We start from the raw sequence: 17,754 nt of genomic DNA, 5'->3' as shown, positions 1-17,754 counted from the left end.
CTGCATACTTCGCACGCTTCTGTGTTGGAGGGAGAGGGTAGGGGGCAGGCGGGACTAACAAAGGAGCCAAGAGGCCTCTCTCGCCTTCTTAAAAAGGAAAGAGAAAGGGACGAGAGGGGGTAGAAGAACAGAGGGTGGGGTAAAGGGACCGAGGGGATACCTATCAATCTTGGCCCGTAAGACAGTTCATTAATTGCGAGTATTAGCCTTCCACCTGCGCCCCATTTTCTCCCTCCTCGGCTCCCCTACCATGCCCTATTTGACCGCCCAACCCGCCAACCTCATCTCAAAGCCAGCAATCTCTCGGGCGCGTTCTGCCTCTCCGTTTCAAATGCTATATTCGACGAAAGCCAGGCGGTGGTTCTGTCACAGCCATCATATAGGTCTTGATTTGAATCGCTAATACGAGGCTCTTCCGCAATACAATGCCTTTCCTGAGCCTTTGTATGTGCGGCAAATTCGCATGAGGAAATCATACGCAATAATTTTGGCTCAAATCAGAAACTCCTGCGACGTAAAAAACGTCCAGACAAATTAGTCTACCTATACACACTCACACCCCATGGAAAAGGTGCTTTAATAAGTTCAGGATGTTTTTTTATGTTTCTCGACGTACTACGTGATATAACATAAAATCCCTATCCTCTGAAGGTATCATTTCCTGAAGGAAGTCTTGGGAGCAAAAATGGTTCGAAAATATGGAGCGAAATCGGGGGATCAGATTTAGTGTTCAGTGGAAGGGCATTTTTTTCCTCACACGAAATTTCTATCGCGTGTACAGACTAAAAATATACACGTACTATCACAACAGAACGCATTATCGTAGAATTGCAACATTTCGCTTGGCGCCCAGAGATTCGGTGATGAAAAAAGTCATGATATGAATGATTTGGATGATGAGACTACAGAAATAACCGTGTGGATCCAAAAACTTTGGCAAAAAACTCTGACGAGGTTACTGGATAACTCTGTCTCTTCTAAAGCCTATGAATATATCAACCCATCAGCAAAGCAACAAGATATTCTATCCTTATATTATAGATATTTCATCGATTGCTTGCATTGAGGTTCAATCCTGACACTTGAAAATGAAGGGGTAGCGTAACGAAATGCCACCAAACTGATATTCATTCAAAATTTTCTTTGAGTGAAAGCATGTAGTGTAAACAGCTCCTCCATTAATACGAGAAAAGAAATCTATGCATCAATTTGCGTGCTCCGTTTACATACGTGCTGACCAAAAATTTTTAAAAGGAGGAACCATCCTCATGAACTCAAACAAGGAAAGAAAGTGGAAAATTTTGAATTCTACAAGGAAAACCTGCAAAATGCCCTACGGACAAAAGACAAAATTTAACAACCTATGCAGACCAAAATCACATTCAAATATAGGGACCGATTATCTGGCTACTACGCTTTGATGGGCGAAGTAAAAATCGAATAATCAATTTCTTTATTACTTGGTTCACAAATGCGCGATATAGATCTGCAATATAGAATTGAATGCGAAAAGAGAGGTCATTTCTCATCATTTTTGAAATGACCCAGCTTACACTACTATGAAGAGCCACACTCCTGAGACGGTATCAATAAATGCGCTAAAAAACTTGAGATAATTCACTGATCGAGGTCACCTAATAAGTAAATACGCTTTTATCAAATGACGTACTCTGATAAAAAACTTTTAGAGCGTTAGAAAGTGCTCGTGACTCCCTATGCCTCGATAACTCACATCCAGAGAAAATACTGCGCTCTTTTTCAAATCATGCCCACAATCGTACTCTGCAGAAGCATGCTATTCATTCGGATCGTCGTTGGGAAAATAATTCCCATCTCGGCCCGAGGGGATTTCCGGGGAAAAATTTCGCGTGCTCGGCTCTTGAAAAGGTTTCCTCATGTCAGGAGTCGGCTGAATGGCATTTTAGCGGCGGTAAAAGACTCCGAAAATACGGCAGAGAGGGGAATAAAAACAACCCTAGGACCGATAATTTTAAATCGAGACGCAGAGCAGTGACACATCCAATTCCTCCACACCCACTCCCACCGTTGGGAGCAGCGGGAGAGTGGGTGGAGTCCACACCACGGCACTCGCAAAAAAACCGTACCCCCTCCTCAACCTACCCTTCCCCTAACACACTTCCGCGCACGAAATAATGATAACTCTACAAGATTCCCCGCGAGCACTATACGAGAGAAACGGGCAAGGAAGGAAGAGGATGTAGATAGAGAGAAAGGAATGGTCCCCGGGAGCTCTCCGCACTGGATTGGGGGAGCATGGCTGCTAAGCAAATCCTCCTCCGGCAACCTGAGATGCGCGAACGCTGTAGGCCGTCCAGATTAGTCGAAACCTTCGCATGAGTGGCGGGGAGTGGGAAGCGGCGTTTGAGTATATGTACGGGCGGGAGCTTCGGGTAATAAAAAAAACCGGAGTGGGTGGCGTTCGGGCATCCCCTGCTCCGCACCATTTCCATGCGTTCCTCCGCCCCGCACCCACCCGGAGTGGGGTCGGTGTGGGCGAGCGGGAGAGAAACTGTTGAAAGCATCGTGGGAAAACGGCCAACCGGCTGCTAGCAATGCCCCAGACCCCTCCGACGGCTCATCGGCTGCGCGCTGGGCCGAGGTCCCAGCCGTTTCGAGCCGCCCCGCCGGCCGAGGAGAACGGCGACTGCGGGAGGCGACGTCGAGCGCGAAATCCCGCGCGCGCGTAAATCCCGCGGCAGCCGCCACGTGGCCCGCCAGGTGGTGACGGTGGGAAACGCCGCGCTCCTTCGCCGAGTGTTTCAACCCGAGGTTAGCTTCCGGTACATTAGGTCAAGTTCAAGCCTTAATAACCTGCAGGCAGTAAAAATTCCGAAATATATAGGAGGCTGTACTTCCCCTGGGCCACCTTATGAAGTCCCCAACTTCAGAAACTTGGACCGCGATGAATTCTGTTTGGGCTTGTCCAAAGACCCTAAGATTTAACATTAAACTATAGACTGCCAGGCTCTTAAATTGTTTCTTTCGATCATATATTTGTTAGTTTAAACTTATTTCGGTGTCAAATACCATGCATGTGCCGCTCTACACGAAAACGGACTCTTGCTTTGACCTAACTCGCAATTATTGCAAATAGTTTATCACAATAAAGCGACTGATTATAATGTAAACACTTTGCCGCACTTTCATTCTTTGGAAGCCCTAAGGCTCCTTCGATCACCTCGTAGGAAATGCGCTGGCGAAAATGACCGTCTTTTTCTGAAATCAAATACTGAATGCAATGTTTATCACCACCTGGACTAGGATTCATTCCATTAAGTTACTTTTAGTGTCTCCACCCTTAATTTAAAAAAAAGGCGACGATGAAATGACGATCAGAAGGCGCTTATAGCTCTTAGCCCGGTGCAATCAAAGTTGAAAGATGGTCACCTCCGTTGGCAATTCTTCTGGCGTGAAAATGTTCACTTATGATTGGTTACGCAACTACTAAAACTGCAAAATTGGATGCAAGAAATTCATTTTTGACGTATTTGACAGTTTGTGTTCGATTAATGCGAAAAATCCTCATTGAAGTTGATGAATCACATATGAGTGTCAGCGTGGAGAAAGAATCACCTAAATCAGTGTATGAACTCGCCCCCTTGATAGCCTTAAAAACTTCAACAACATTAACCGAAAAGGGTTAGGCAACAACGAAGAGAACTAAAGGTCTAATGCTGGTAGAGGACAGCGGCCGGGAGACGCGAGGTAGAGAGGGAAAGCCTGCCACATAGTCCTTCCTTGGCGAACGGCGGAAGGCACCGTGCGTCTTCGGCTGACTCTTCTGTCGATGGGCCCGTATACAACTGTGAATTAGACCAGGTCTCAGACCCTGGGCGGGCCTGGGTTAGGTCTAAATCTAGATTATATGTTAAAGCCTTCCCGCTCCAGTAAAACATATATTTATTTAAAAAAGCAACTTTTCAGAAGCTGCCGTACTTGAACGCATCCAAGGCGATATTTTCTCTTCATTAAATCCGATGAAAATTGGCTTTACCATAAAAAGTAAAAGTAAAAAAGTAAATTCCTGGAATATTAAGATACGTAGACATATCATATGCAATATTTGCATACCATAAACGTGTAGCAACTCATACGTTTGAAATGTTATTTTGCCCTTTTTCACATTCACGGAACTCGCAGTGTACTCTCCAAAGAATAAGGAAGAATCAATGTCAAACAAGGATTCCCTTATGCCACATGTAAATGGTCACCAAAATAAAAACTGAACCACACGAAAAACTATTCAATTATTCCCATCTTTTTTACACTAAGCACCTGTTGTCTCAATGGATCCACATAATGGCCCGTGAATTAGTATTTATATGCATAACCAATCTCAAATTATCCGTTAACGCCGGCAAAGAAAGAGTTGCTGCGAGAAAAATAATTCGAATCAAAACCTCAGATAACTAACGGATTCCATTTTCTTATTGGATAAGTAATGTAATTAAGTTGAGAACACTAATTAAAGACATACCTTTATGGAATGCAAAGAAATTTGAAAAAAATAATTTAATTTTCTGGATTCCACAAATTTATGGTGAATATTCATTGAGCGAAAGAGAAATGCGGTTGACGCAGTGGAAGTGGTGTGCAGAATATATTTACGAAAATCAAACTGGATTAAAAATGAATAGCCTCGGAATCAAGGTTGATGGAGTTTCATTAAGCACTGCCCATTTCCCGGAATAGATTTGCATTTTACAAATAAGAATCAAGGAATTTTCTACCCTCCACGCTTATGAAATCATGCGCCAGATTTACTTGACAACGAACTGAAAAGAGAACAAGAGGAAATTATTTTGGATATAAATTAGGATTTTAGGTTGCCTGACGTGTATGTATTGATTAAAATGCTATGAACTGTCTTTCATTAACAAGACTCAAACTTTCCCACATTTGTTCATGAGTGAGGAAATTATCGGAGATAACAAGGGAAATGAAAGAAGGGCATTAATACAACATAAAATCATAAAAAAATTATTAGAAATATCTCAACAATCTAAAAGTGTTTATGCTGATCTGCATTTCGGAAGTAATTTGTCAGATGACAATGAATCATGCTGGAATTGAAAAACATTAAACGAATATGCAATTTTTTCTCAATAACGGAAGAGGTTTAAAATTCAAAATCAGTGGCGGCAATTCTACGGGGAATGACACGGCTTTAAGTTTCATGGTCATAAGAATACCGTGCATGTAAAAAAAACTTCCAATTCACTGTTCTTTTCTCATTCCAATTCCGCCACACACTCCGGAAGTAGTCGGGTCTAAGAAAAGAAAGGTAAATACAGTCATTGCAATTCAAATTCCGAAAAGAAAACAAGAGCAATCGACAATTTACAGCAGTCAAAAAAGGCGATAGCAAAGATAAAATATCTAGAACTGGGTGGTGAAGTTTAACTTCAACAACTGCAGAGAAAAGTTATAAAGAAATGGACGAATGAAAAACTTTATTAAATTAAGTAGTAAGTATAAGCAAGGAAATAGTTTTTTTTAAGACTAGTAAGGGTGAATTTTGGTTATTAATTTATTAACTCTCAAAAAAATTTTCTATACATATTCCATATTTCGTATGGTAAAATGGGCGATGTTTCCTGATACTATTACTGTAAAATTGGGGTTATTCGCTCTTTACATATCGAAGAAACGAAAACACCACAATATCGCACAGAGACATCAATATCAAGAGATCTCAGTTTCTGATCAACGCTCCTTTCTTCTCCAGCCATGGTAGAAGTAGGATAGAGGAAGACGTATATGCTAGCCAAGGTTGAAGTACACCATCCTTCCTTTTGGTATAGGAACTCAATTTATCAGCTTTCCTCGTTCCGATGAGTCAACATTGCTCGTAAACAAAAAGTACTCCAATATGAAGCCGTAAGTGACGTGAATAGCGTGACAGGTGAGCAGCGCTACAGAGGTGAATAGATGATAAAACTACATGTTTTGCGGAATTATTTGCGATAAGTCAACGTGCAGTGCTATTTCTTGGTGCAGAGTGCGTCCCAGCAGTGAGAATCTGTGAAAAGACGGTCAATTAAATATAGTCAATTAAACGACCCTAAGCGAAAATCTTGGCTTATAGTCATCTCGCTCAGATCATGAGGTACGTGGAAAGAGTTTACCCTGTTGTCAGGGACCTCGTGGTTTCAATTTTCGCAGAAGATATTGTAAATTTAAATTTCACAGCAGTACGACCAAACCTTCACGCAGGTGACATCTTGGGGTGCTAAAATAGAAAATAAGAGCATGATTAGCCAGAATATTCACTTTGGCAAATCCAATATTGTAATAATTGCGGGATAGATAATTGATGTATCTCTAACAGGGAATAATGAGGAGTTACTTTCCTGAACTCTAAATGAGGCATCCACTGATCATTCAGTGCAGCGCAGAAAAATTGATACGACTCATGTGAAAGTACAGAGCCGCATTCACTGAAATCAATGCATGGATTCAGATACGTAACAACTGAGAAAAATGAGAAAGACAACAGAGAATGGATATGAAGGATAGAAATAGCATATCAGAATTTTATTTTCTCTGTTTGCAAATACCAGGCCAACTTAGCTTTTCTTTTCCCTTTATCAACAATTGCCCTCCTTTCCGCAGTCATTATAATAAAAACATAAGAAGGAATAGAAAGAGTTACTTTTTACTATAGTATTTAATTTTTTACTTGAAAACAAATATTAACGCAATTCAATGAAGAAACAACTACTCCTCTGCAGCGTTACAATGGTGCTGCGTGAATACAAATTTACAGGTCATAAATTTATTGCTGAGTGGTAGATAATGGTAAGAAAATGATTACTTTTCCGTAAAAGGCATAATGTCGAAATATGTCTCGATCGTTCTGAATAATTTTCTTCCATGAAACCTTATCGACAAAAGATCTAGCCTCATAAGACACGTGGGATAGAAAAATATCAACATTGGTAAAAGAGAGAAGAAAAGTAGAAATTGTCACCCTTGCGAGGATATCGTTCGTATTGCCATCAAACTAGGTCAAATATTCGGGTAACTTACTCCCGGGGAGCCAAGAAAGTGCTCTAGGAAAACACGTTTCTCCCGCCCAAGAGGGGCGTATTCCGTCTTTGTTCAGGCACCTTTTTCGTTAAAAACTTAAGAAACCATCTTGAATTTTATGGGGTAGACGCTTGCCAACATATACAATTAACTTTGATACCGAAATAATGAAAGCGAACGGGGCATGATGAGAATATTTTATGGATTTTTTGAGGCGTGACTCCGTGAAGATGCTTCCTGTTGAATCAAAAAAAAACTTGGTAGATTTCACAATGATAACTTTGATCTCAACCAGTTTCGTATTGCCATCAAAAATTGGTCAGATATTCGGGAAAATTTATCGCCATCGCCAGGATATCGCACAGCAACGAAACGGGCCGAGATTAAAGGTATCTATGAGAAATCTAAAAAGTTATTTCGATTAAACGAGAAAATTTGAGGCGCATGAAAATATTGATATGGGACAATATACCACGGAAATTTGCAAGATACAAGCATAACTATAGTGCGAACAAAATCACTTTGTAATTTACTACAAAACTTAATAATTCCGACTCTGGGTTTCACCCTTCGTTAAAACTTTCGCGGGTTCTCGGCATGTTAGTTAAAAATCTTTTGGGTTATGTTGCCGCGTCAATTTTTGGGTGGCCCCAACGTTTCTCGACCGACGCTTGTCGCTTTTTCAAGGGACAAAAGCGACCAGCATCGGTCGGGAAACGCTGGGACCACCCGAAAATTGACGTGGCGACATAACCCAAAAGTTATTTTAACCCATTCGGTTAAAGGACTCGCGATTCGCCGGCCTGCCCCGATTTTCCTTAAGGTAAAAAGCCGACTAATTGCTGGCTGCGTTGCTTCTGTTGCATTTTAAAAATTGTTCATAAATAATGTATAAATATTATGTTATACTGAAAAAACATCCATTCCATAACAAATAAAGACATGAACCGTGCCATGAAATTTTATTCAAATTAAATTAACACATAAATGAAATTTTTAACAAATTATGGAGAGGTTTAGGTCCAGAAATTCCATGAAAAATTAAGAAGCGAAGGGATTCTCACTAAATAGTCATTATGAAGGTCTAATTGATAACTTTGATAATTAATATCAATTACCATAGGTAATCAATTAGACCTTGATAATAACTTAGTAGTAGATAATCAGGGTCGGAATAGTAAAGTTTTGTGGAACATTACAAAGTGAGTTCTTTCGCAGTATAGATACGTAGTTTCACGATGTGAAGCCGGAACACTTGATACAAATGTAAGCATAAGTTACAAATAAGTCATACGTGACGAATGAAGACCGTTCGAGCGGGAGTATTGCGTTCTCTTGTGAGCGATCCGATTGCGTAGGGATCGGAACGATCCATCCGCGATTGATGCCGTGAGACCGTAACCTAGCGTCGTCAGAGAAAGAGAGACGAAAGAGGAACGTGGAAGCCGATGAGGTAAATAAAAGACCAAGTGCAGGAGTGTGGTGAGCGTAAAATGAACTTACCGTGCCGCCTCAGCTTTCGCCCCAAAACTCCCCCTTCCCTGCTCTACGAGACTTCGGCCGGATGGAGAAAAGCACACACCAAAGAGAAGATACAGTGATGCCCCAAACAGCCTCCTAACGGTCCAGGCCGGCCCCAGCCCACCAGACCTCCCACCTCCCCCACACTAGCAATCCGTCTACCCACGAGAGTGAACGGGGAAAACAAAACAAAGGAAATAAAACCATCCGGACAAAACCATTGCATTACGAAGTAGCAGAGAAGACCGAGGTTTCCCGACACAATCTCCGGGAAAAGAACGACTGAAACCTCTAAGCCTGATGCTACTAGGCTTCGCGTAAACATTTCCCCCGACCACCCCCCGAATTTTTTTCTCACAAAATCCTTACAATCATGGCATAAAAAAATAATAAAAGCACGTTTTTTATATTCACCTCTCCTCATTTTTTCTCCGCAAAAAAGAGGGCATAATTAATAGGAAAATATCCGGCAGGGACGAGCGAGGCAGGGTTTCATCCACGGTGAATGGCAACTCTAAGAGAAGGATGAGTAGAATGATGGCGGTTGTTGCGGGAGGAGAGAATTTTAAGCCTTTTGTTTATTTATTTTTTCTTCATTTTCCCTTGCTTTATCCGGGAAGGGTTAGTGATGGGTGGGGAAAGGTGGGGAAAATTGTACGGCACCACGACTTTCCTCCTCTCCCTCCGCCCATTCGACAGGAGACAAGGTTGGCCCCCGACAGCCCACCGCTCCGCCCCCACCGCCCCAGGGCAAGGCGGGGGTGGGGACGGGAGACGAGCAGGGACTCTCCCGATTGGTTCTCCGCGACCATCATAGGCCTCCGGCAAGCCATTCGCCATCGCGAGCGTATGGTGTGCATCCGAAAAAAAAAATAAAGAGGAAAAGAAATTGTCGGAGAGGGGTGGGCAAGAGACAAATTGTACGCGCACGTATTCATGTGCGTACGGGCTTGGTTGAACGTGGCTGTCTCGTCGATGGTTTTAAACTGCAGTGAAACGGAGTACGATTGCCTGAAAAGATAATTTGGATAGATGGTGGAACTGAAAAAGGGAACAAAGAGCTTTTCCAACGTATCCCATTCACGGCTATACTCAATAGTGATCAGTCTTTTAGAAAACGTATATCTCTACAATGTACCACCACCCCCAACAGTTTGAAACCTTGTATTAGCGAAAGTTCTTCAAAATGAAACTCGCTAAAACCGAAAAGGTTAAAGGTAATGATTTATTTCTTCTTTGGTGTTTTAAACCAAGCTGCATTCAACCAAGCTGCATACATCGCAATAAATAGTCACTAATCAAAAGGGTATCATGGTGCTTAAGAGTAAAACATCGAAAATAGCTTTTATGACGAGATTGCGGGGATGAATCAGAGACAATAAAAAGAATAATTGTGTTGATAAGGGGGTATTCGAATGCTATGGCAAGGTACGTAATTTTTCAGGACCGAAAAGAGTTTCCTGTTGTATCTTTCTATGAAGATATCAAACATTAGCACAATAACATTTAAGGATTCGGGAAAAATGCTGCGGAATAAGTACATACTGAAGTAATAGCGTGGAGGTGTTTATTCAAGATCGATTTCTTAAGGATTTCATGTTGATAAATCACCTCCTTCTGCAACTGAATGTGGTGTATTAACATTGAATTCCAATTGTAAGGGATTTTTATTTTTCTACACTGTAACGTAAGTATTACTAAAATCTCAGGAGAATATACAACGCAATCTCTACTTTTCGATACCTGCGCGCGGATTTAGTGTATGAGCTCGCTAGGGTTCAGTAACGGCCCAAAGATGTGATGATCGCTGTAGGAAGTTGAATAATTATATTTCATCCAAAAATTAATAATATCGCTTTTCCCATTCTCAAAAATGGATTTCTTTGTCAATATTTTAGATTTTATTACAATTTTTCGTATGATTTGAATATACCTTTTGATTTTACGCGCGCGCATATTTGCTCGCAGAGTGACATGGACGGGGAAAAATAACCACATTTGAGGCCTCTGACAACGCGATAGTAGTTCCGTAATAAAAATTTCATACGCCGTCGTATAAAATTCAACGAATCGTCTGTGAAAAATAATAGAGATACATTTTTACTAATTAATAAGCATATAAAAGTAAACAATGAGTGAATTTTGCTAATCTAGAACGATAGATGGCCTTAAGATTATTAATTGCCAAAATTTTCCGTACTCTATCCTATATTAAGCCCTTCCGCGAAAACATTTCAGCCCTTTCATATCTCCAGACTTCGTGTGTGACTTGATGAGTGCTAAAACATTTTCTTGCCTTCGGGAGACGCGGTGATCGCTGGGAGAGAGGTGTCCACCGACGTGTATCCGGAGAGATGTAGGGACGAGAGGAAGACTGAGCCGTACAGAGGAAGTGGATTAGAAGGAGTGGTGCGCGCGCGAATTCGATCGCAAAAGAGAGGAGGGAGAAACGCGTGGAGAGTGAGCGGTTGGGATGATGCGAAGGAAACACGCAGCCGGGGATGGGTTGGGCATAAGAGAGGGAGGGAAGATAAACAAGAGAGAAGCGGTAGGCGGCTGGACGGGGGCGGAATCGGAAAAACCGCCCCCGGGGGAGGAGTTCACCCACCTTCGTGGGCCGCACTCAGCACCTCACCGACGGAAAGCAACGAGAGAGAGAGGGAAAAACCCACGAAGGATGAAAACTCGAGTCCGTTCCACTTGGCATTATTTTTTTTTTCGCTGTACCTCCTAGCTAGGCAGAGAAACAAGAACGTACCCCCCTCTGCCCCGCCCCCCGCGCGCGACCGTCCTCACCGGGGACCGGTGATGAGCGTGGATGGCGGGTTACGGAGGCGGCGGATGTGAGGTGGGGGTGTAGCGGTCCCGCCTCCGCCGAGGGGGCGGTCGATGAGGAGTCTATGTCTCCGCCTCCAACTCCCCTCGTGCATGAACGGAAAGGACGAAAAGCTACCTTTGCATGCATCCGATTTTTCGACGTGTCACCGCTGCATCGCTACACATCCCAGCGCTGCGAAAAGGCGCTCTTCTAGACTTTTCGAGTCCCGTCCGCGTGATGTTCACGCAATGTTTGTATCTATGAGCGTACGTAAAAAAGCCCAGCGAAAGCTTCGCCCAAAATCGATGTTTCTCACGTACCTATACATTCTGCTTAGTATTCTTTGAAATTCTACGACCTATTTAAATACATAAATCCAATAAATACGCACAGTGGCTCTATCTTCCGCGGAGAGGTCAATAAAATTTTATGCATTGTTTCCATTAGAATAGACTTTCAAAAATACTTAAAAAGAACAATTTTTTCATTTTTGGAGATTTAGAAATTGTCTGAAACATTCGCTTGAAGTGAAAATTGTATGAAATACTCATAAAAATGATGAAATTCACATCATAATAATACATTTCAAGAAATATTTTGTTCGAAAAGTAATATTTTTCGCAGATAAATTGCAGTTCCTAACAGTTCGCAAAGTAAAGATCGTATGCTCTGATGTCACTGACGGAAGAGACGGGACAAACGATTAGGAATTCCAAGCTAGGAGGAACGAGTAGAAAGGATGAAAAAAAAGTTCATTTCAAAGGCGACAAAATTAAATCCAGCTCATATCAATTTTTACAAATAAATTTTTACATTGATCTAATTTGCTCATCACTTGCATCCTCTCCCTCACAGGCACGTAGAATGTTTACGATTGTAGCGATACGCGTTGCGAAGACAGCAAATACGTGCGCAGAAACGGCTGACAGCACCATGAACCTGCTCTCTAACGGCTACGTTACGCGATACACTACCGTTCTCACTTCCACAGTATTACACTTTCGGCTGCAACACCTATCAGTATTCAACCGTGTTGTGGATAAGTTTCTGAAAACTTCGTTGCCATTTTTTTGTGGAAATATTTCGTGGTCGAAATGGCTCACTAAGATTAGGAAGGGGATTCACGTCAGAAGTAAGATTTATTACCCGTTGGAAGTTAAGCGTACCGTGATGGCATCCCAAGTTTAAGAGGACGTAATTCTTCCTTTCGATTCGTCACGCTTTGTCTTTTCCCAGATGTATTACTAACAAATACTCTTCCTATCGTTTTAAAATTCTCAGAGGGTATACGTTGGACCATGGTAAACACTAATCTGCTAGGAAAATATTAGTATTTTTCCTTAGCATAAATTACAGTCGCCAAATTGACATACTTGAGACGCATATACATATCACATATGTTGAATAGCGTCAGCAGTATATTCCCTGAAAATTAAGAGACGACGGCGTAGGTTTTAAACAAGTTACGGGTCAGGGAAAAGAGCAACCGAGCCGGAGTGATACGTCCTCATTAAGCCATTGGCTCATAGCTACTGAAATGGACTACCAATAACCCCACTCTTAAGAGTGTTTATACGAGTGTAACAGTCATCCCTATGGAAATATAAAATTTCTTAGGCCATATCTGTGCGTATTTCTTCGAACTTTCCGAGGAATGCAAAAAAATTTACCGCAAATATATTACGCGATGAAGAACCAAAATACCTTTATTATCCTAAATGAAAAAAAGTTCATCATTGACTTCGCAGCCTCTAGCGACGCAATTTATATATTGGAAGATGAAACGCTGTAAGAGTCTAAGTTGTAAGTAATTTATTTAATGTACTGCAATGGAAATCTTCGACAGCGCGAAATCGGATGCATGAAAATACAGAAAAACATTGTCACCATTATCTGCCACGTTTACCTAAACCGTTGTAATTACGAAAATGGAAATAACTTTGTGAACTCCACAAGCTTCCCGGGCTTCGACACATTTCATCATCAACCGTGACCATACAGCTCTGTTGGCCATACATATTCACGGGAGGTAGATGGTAGAGAAATAGGTAATGGCTCATTCTCTCCATGAAATTGAACATGGCGCAAAAATATTTGTATTTTTATCCGCAGATGAAGATAATTGTAGAGACCCGAGCAGCGTCAATACGATTCGCAGTGGAATACGCAAACTTATTTTCAAGGAGTTCCATTCTTCTTCCAGACAATCCGTAGTACATTAATTTCAGACTTTTATCCTCCCATCCGTTAGGTCTTTAGGTTGAAAATCATCTTCAAACTGAAGACAACTCTAATATGGGAGGAAAAAAGGTCGGAAAGCAAGGGAAAGGTGGGTATCCAAAGAACAGAATGGAACCTTAACCGATTGGTCGAAGGTAACCCACAGAAGACATTTGCACTACCGGATATCTTTCAGACGGTATACAAAGCTATAATGTATTCCCTCCCTTATGATCTGTATCCGGTGACGATGCCAATGCAATTCTCAGTGGAATACATCACCCTATTTTCAAGGAGTTCCATCCTTCTTTCAGACTATCAGTAGTACATTAGTTTCAGACGTTTCTCCTTCCACCCATGAGTTCTTCGGGTTGAATATCAACTTCGACCTGGAGACAACTCTAAAATGGGAGGAAAAAGATCGAAAATCAAGGGACAGGCAGATATCCTAAAAATAGAATGGAACCTTGAGCAATTCGTCATTGATATCTCAAGGAGACATTTTCCCTGCCGGATAACTTCCAGATTGTATACAACGCTACAATATATTTCCTCCCTCGTGGTCTGTGTCCGGTGCCACCGACGAGTCCCACACCTCAGAACACGCACCCAAGTTAACACACTTAATGCTGTAAATATATATGAAAGCAATTCACTCGTCAAGGCAAAATGTTTTTGATGATAGGAGCAATTTGTTTGATGATAGGTAAATAAATGATATCGCCAAAAATTTGCAAAAGAGGTAATAGGTGAGATCAGTATAAATTTGCCACATGGAAATTACAACTACTTCCCACTATTCTTGATGAAGACATACTTAGACAGTAAAGATAGAGAACCCCAAATATGGCTCAGAAGAACTCGAAGTCCACAATTTATTTAAAAAATTAACTCAGAATCACCGATTACGGCTATCAAGCTATTATAAAGTACTTAAACAACGTTATTTATGTAGTTGATAATGCACCCTACCTACCATGAATATGTACGGATTGCAAAACTGTATGTTCAACAGTGGAAGATAAAATGCGCCGAAGCCCGGGAATCTTCAATTCTTTGAGGATTTCACTAAGTTATTTTCATTTTCATAATTACAATGGGTGAAGTAAATGTGGCAGATTATGGACATGTTGTATGGTTGTTTATGCACTTGATAATGGTTTGATAGCCGAAAAAGGTCGTAATTTTTTTAAATCAATTGTAGAAGTCATGAAGTGTGATCATTGCTAATATGGAGCCCTTCCATCACGTTTTAGATTCTATTTTCGATTAAAACCTTTCTCACCCAGAACAGAGAAATTCCACGACTTCTCATTTTAAAAATGTGAACATTTTCTGCTCAATCATACTTGTTGTGGTGGCTACATATTTCGCCATTAAACATTAAAGCACACAAAAGAACACAGTTTAAATATTTCCTGAATTGAGCTGAAAATGTATGCACTTTTGATGTCACTCGCAATCGGAAGCAACATTGGGTTAAATGGGATGAAGGAATCAAAATGTGAAGACAATTATGGCCTTCTTCTATAAAACTTTTATTACACGCAATGTAAAAATAATCTCCACATCTCGCAGTGAATGCTGAGAGAGATGATTGGCCAAGAAATATTGGGGAAATGTTGCCTTGAATTCGAGACACCAGCATTGAATGTGCTAAGTCGAACGCGTGCCAAATCCTCGCCCGGCCCAGCAAACATTTCGAGCAACACCCTAGGCAACGCGCATCCACGCACCACATCACACACAATCACACACCAGGCAGTCTTTTTAGTGTCACTCCGCTCACGGGGGTAGACTCTTCACGAGGAACGAGTCCCCCACACCGAGCGTAACAATTACATTCAAGGAAGGAATGAAAAAATGTTAACAATATAAGACGGGGAAGATATATTTAAAACATCATATATGGATTGAAGAAAATTTCCAAATAAATTACTCTTAGTTTTTTTCCGAAGAAATAGTTATATCATCAAAACATTGTTCACTTTTTACTTATTAGCATGACATATTGTAAATAGAAACAATGGCGCGCAAAAAAGAGCACAAATATACATAAAGAAAAAGTGATTATCATCATATTAGTATATAGCACACTCCCCCTATATTAGGAGAGCTTTACATATTATGCATAATATAAATATAAGCATATACACACATAAATATAAATATTATACGTATGGTGAAATTAAAGAAACGAAGTAATTTTTGGTTCTTACCCTGCACATAGTTGAAGTCCATTGCGTGTACGTTCCATGGTGGGGTAGTGGCGTTCCACTTACCTGTAACGAAAACAATAAAAATCATTAAGCACAACGGGGAAAAGATCGTTCTCTTGGTGGGTTTGCTAACGACTTTGTTGCTCGGGGGCTGGGAGTTGGTATGTTTTGGGGGTTCACCCCCAAAGTGCAGCGAAGGACTCTGCGGAGGCGACCGTCTGTAGCGGGCAATTAGCCTGCGCCGGCTCCGGGGGAAGTCTCGCACGGGTTCGCCGCCTCGGTCCTTGATATCCCCGCAGCCCACGAGCCGTGGTTCCAGGGGTCGAGACCAGGTCTCCCGCTCAGCCGAAGAACAAGGTTTCAGAGCAGAGGAAGGGGGAGTCAAGGTGTTTAAAATAGGACTATGGAGGGAAGGGGCAATTTCGTGGGGAAACTGGTCGAAAGAGGCTATTTAATGAGATGATGAAGCCTATGATCGTAATGGAAAAGCGTGAGAGAATATGAGACTTATCACCAGGCGTGAAAGAGTGTTAAAATTAAAGAAAGAAGCGGTAACTAAATACTTGTTTAATTTGCGCTAAGGATAAGAAATGAGGAGGAAAGTTTAAGACACACAAACATATTTAGCATTCACATGAAGGAGTTGTTTTTCACGGCCTAAGTTCACTGTGTAGCATGTTCATCTAAGAACAACAGCTAATACCTACGTGGAAACTATGGTTCCCATAAGATCAACGTCATAAGACGTATCGTTGGACCCAGTTATTTATGGAACAAAACATTGGGCGAAGTAGTGATGCTCCAAAACTGTTTCCAAACAGATAATGACATTTCATATGCAGCATACCTCACAAAAAATTATCATCTCAAATAAAGACATGGCGAGAAATACATTGTATTCTTAATCCACAGAAATATAAATGGTGAAAACAACATTTTTGTGTAGATATACGAGAATCTTTTAACTCTTTTTTACACCACATACTACGATTAGCTAGTGCTGAATATAAAACAATACAGATTTCCCCACGAAAATTCACACTATTATTATTTTCTGAAGATGTTTCGAAATTATAACTACCATAAAGATTGCACTCATAGCGAAACAAATATATAACTCCATAAAACTGCAATAATTCCTTCAACCTTAACATATTTGGCGGAAATACCCAAGCCTGCCTAACAAGCTATAATCCAAAGATGACACTACGGTATACCTTCGAAGGAATTAAATGTTCATCAGATGAACACCGCCGCACAGTGATAGCCCGGCAGTGAAAAAAGTCCTTAAAATGCCAGTGTACGTAATGTAATGTCTTGTTTACTTAAAAAAAAACGATTGATTCACGCCTGAAAAGGCCTTTCAACACACTTGAATTGGGTAGATTAAAGGAAAACTGGTCACAGAGGCTCAGTCCTAAAAACATGCTGTGTGTGTGTGGAAGAATCTGGAAGGTATTGGGCTGAGGGAAATTTATGCATCCCCCCATTTGGAGGACATAAGACATCTAGACACATATGGCTCCCTGTAAAGCCATCGCCATCGAGCTGAATGCCGAGGCGGGAGGTTAGCAGCAAGAACCACAACATTGCAGGAACGGCGTCTCCTGACGGATAAGAGCAGAACCACCCTTGAAACTCCTTATGACACCAACAAGACAACCCAAGTCCCCATTTCCCTCCGAGAACCACCCCCCCCCCCAATAGCCGGGGACAAGAATACTGCTCACACATGGCACACACTGATCGCCGTAAATAATACATGCCCCAACTCAACCTCCTTCCACACCACTTCTTCCGCTCGGGAGATAAAAATGAAGGAAAACTCAGAGCGGGTTTTCCATTAAAACAGTCAAAGTTACGCGCGCCCAAAAAACTTTCGAATCCCGAATTTAGATGAGAATAAACAAGCGTTGGGGGAAA

At 41.4% G+C, this 17,754-nt stretch overlaps 1 protein-coding gene across 1 annotated transcript in view; it reads right to left on the bottom strand.

Annotated features, from left to right (window-relative positions):
* LOC124170833 (homeobox protein onecut-like) overlaps positions 1–17,754 on the bottom strand; it is a 316,759-nt gene that overhangs the window by 99,649 nt on the left and 199,356 nt on the right. The window contains exon 4 of the mRNA XM_046549818.1: positions 15,832–15,894. Within this exon, the coding sequence (XP_046405774.1) occupies positions 15,832–15,894 (63 nt within the window). The remainder of the gene's footprint in view (positions 1–15,831; positions 15,895–17,754) is intronic.

Source organism: Ischnura elegans, chromosome X (assembly GCF_921293095.1).
Source record: "Ischnura elegans chromosome X, ioIscEleg1.1, whole genome shotgun sequence".
Classification (NCBI taxonomy): Eukaryota; Metazoa; Arthropoda; class Insecta; order Odonata; family Coenagrionidae; genus Ischnura; species Ischnura elegans.
The sequence above is the reverse complement of the archived record's forward strand: the minus strand, read 5'-3'. Positions and strand labels throughout refer to the sequence as shown.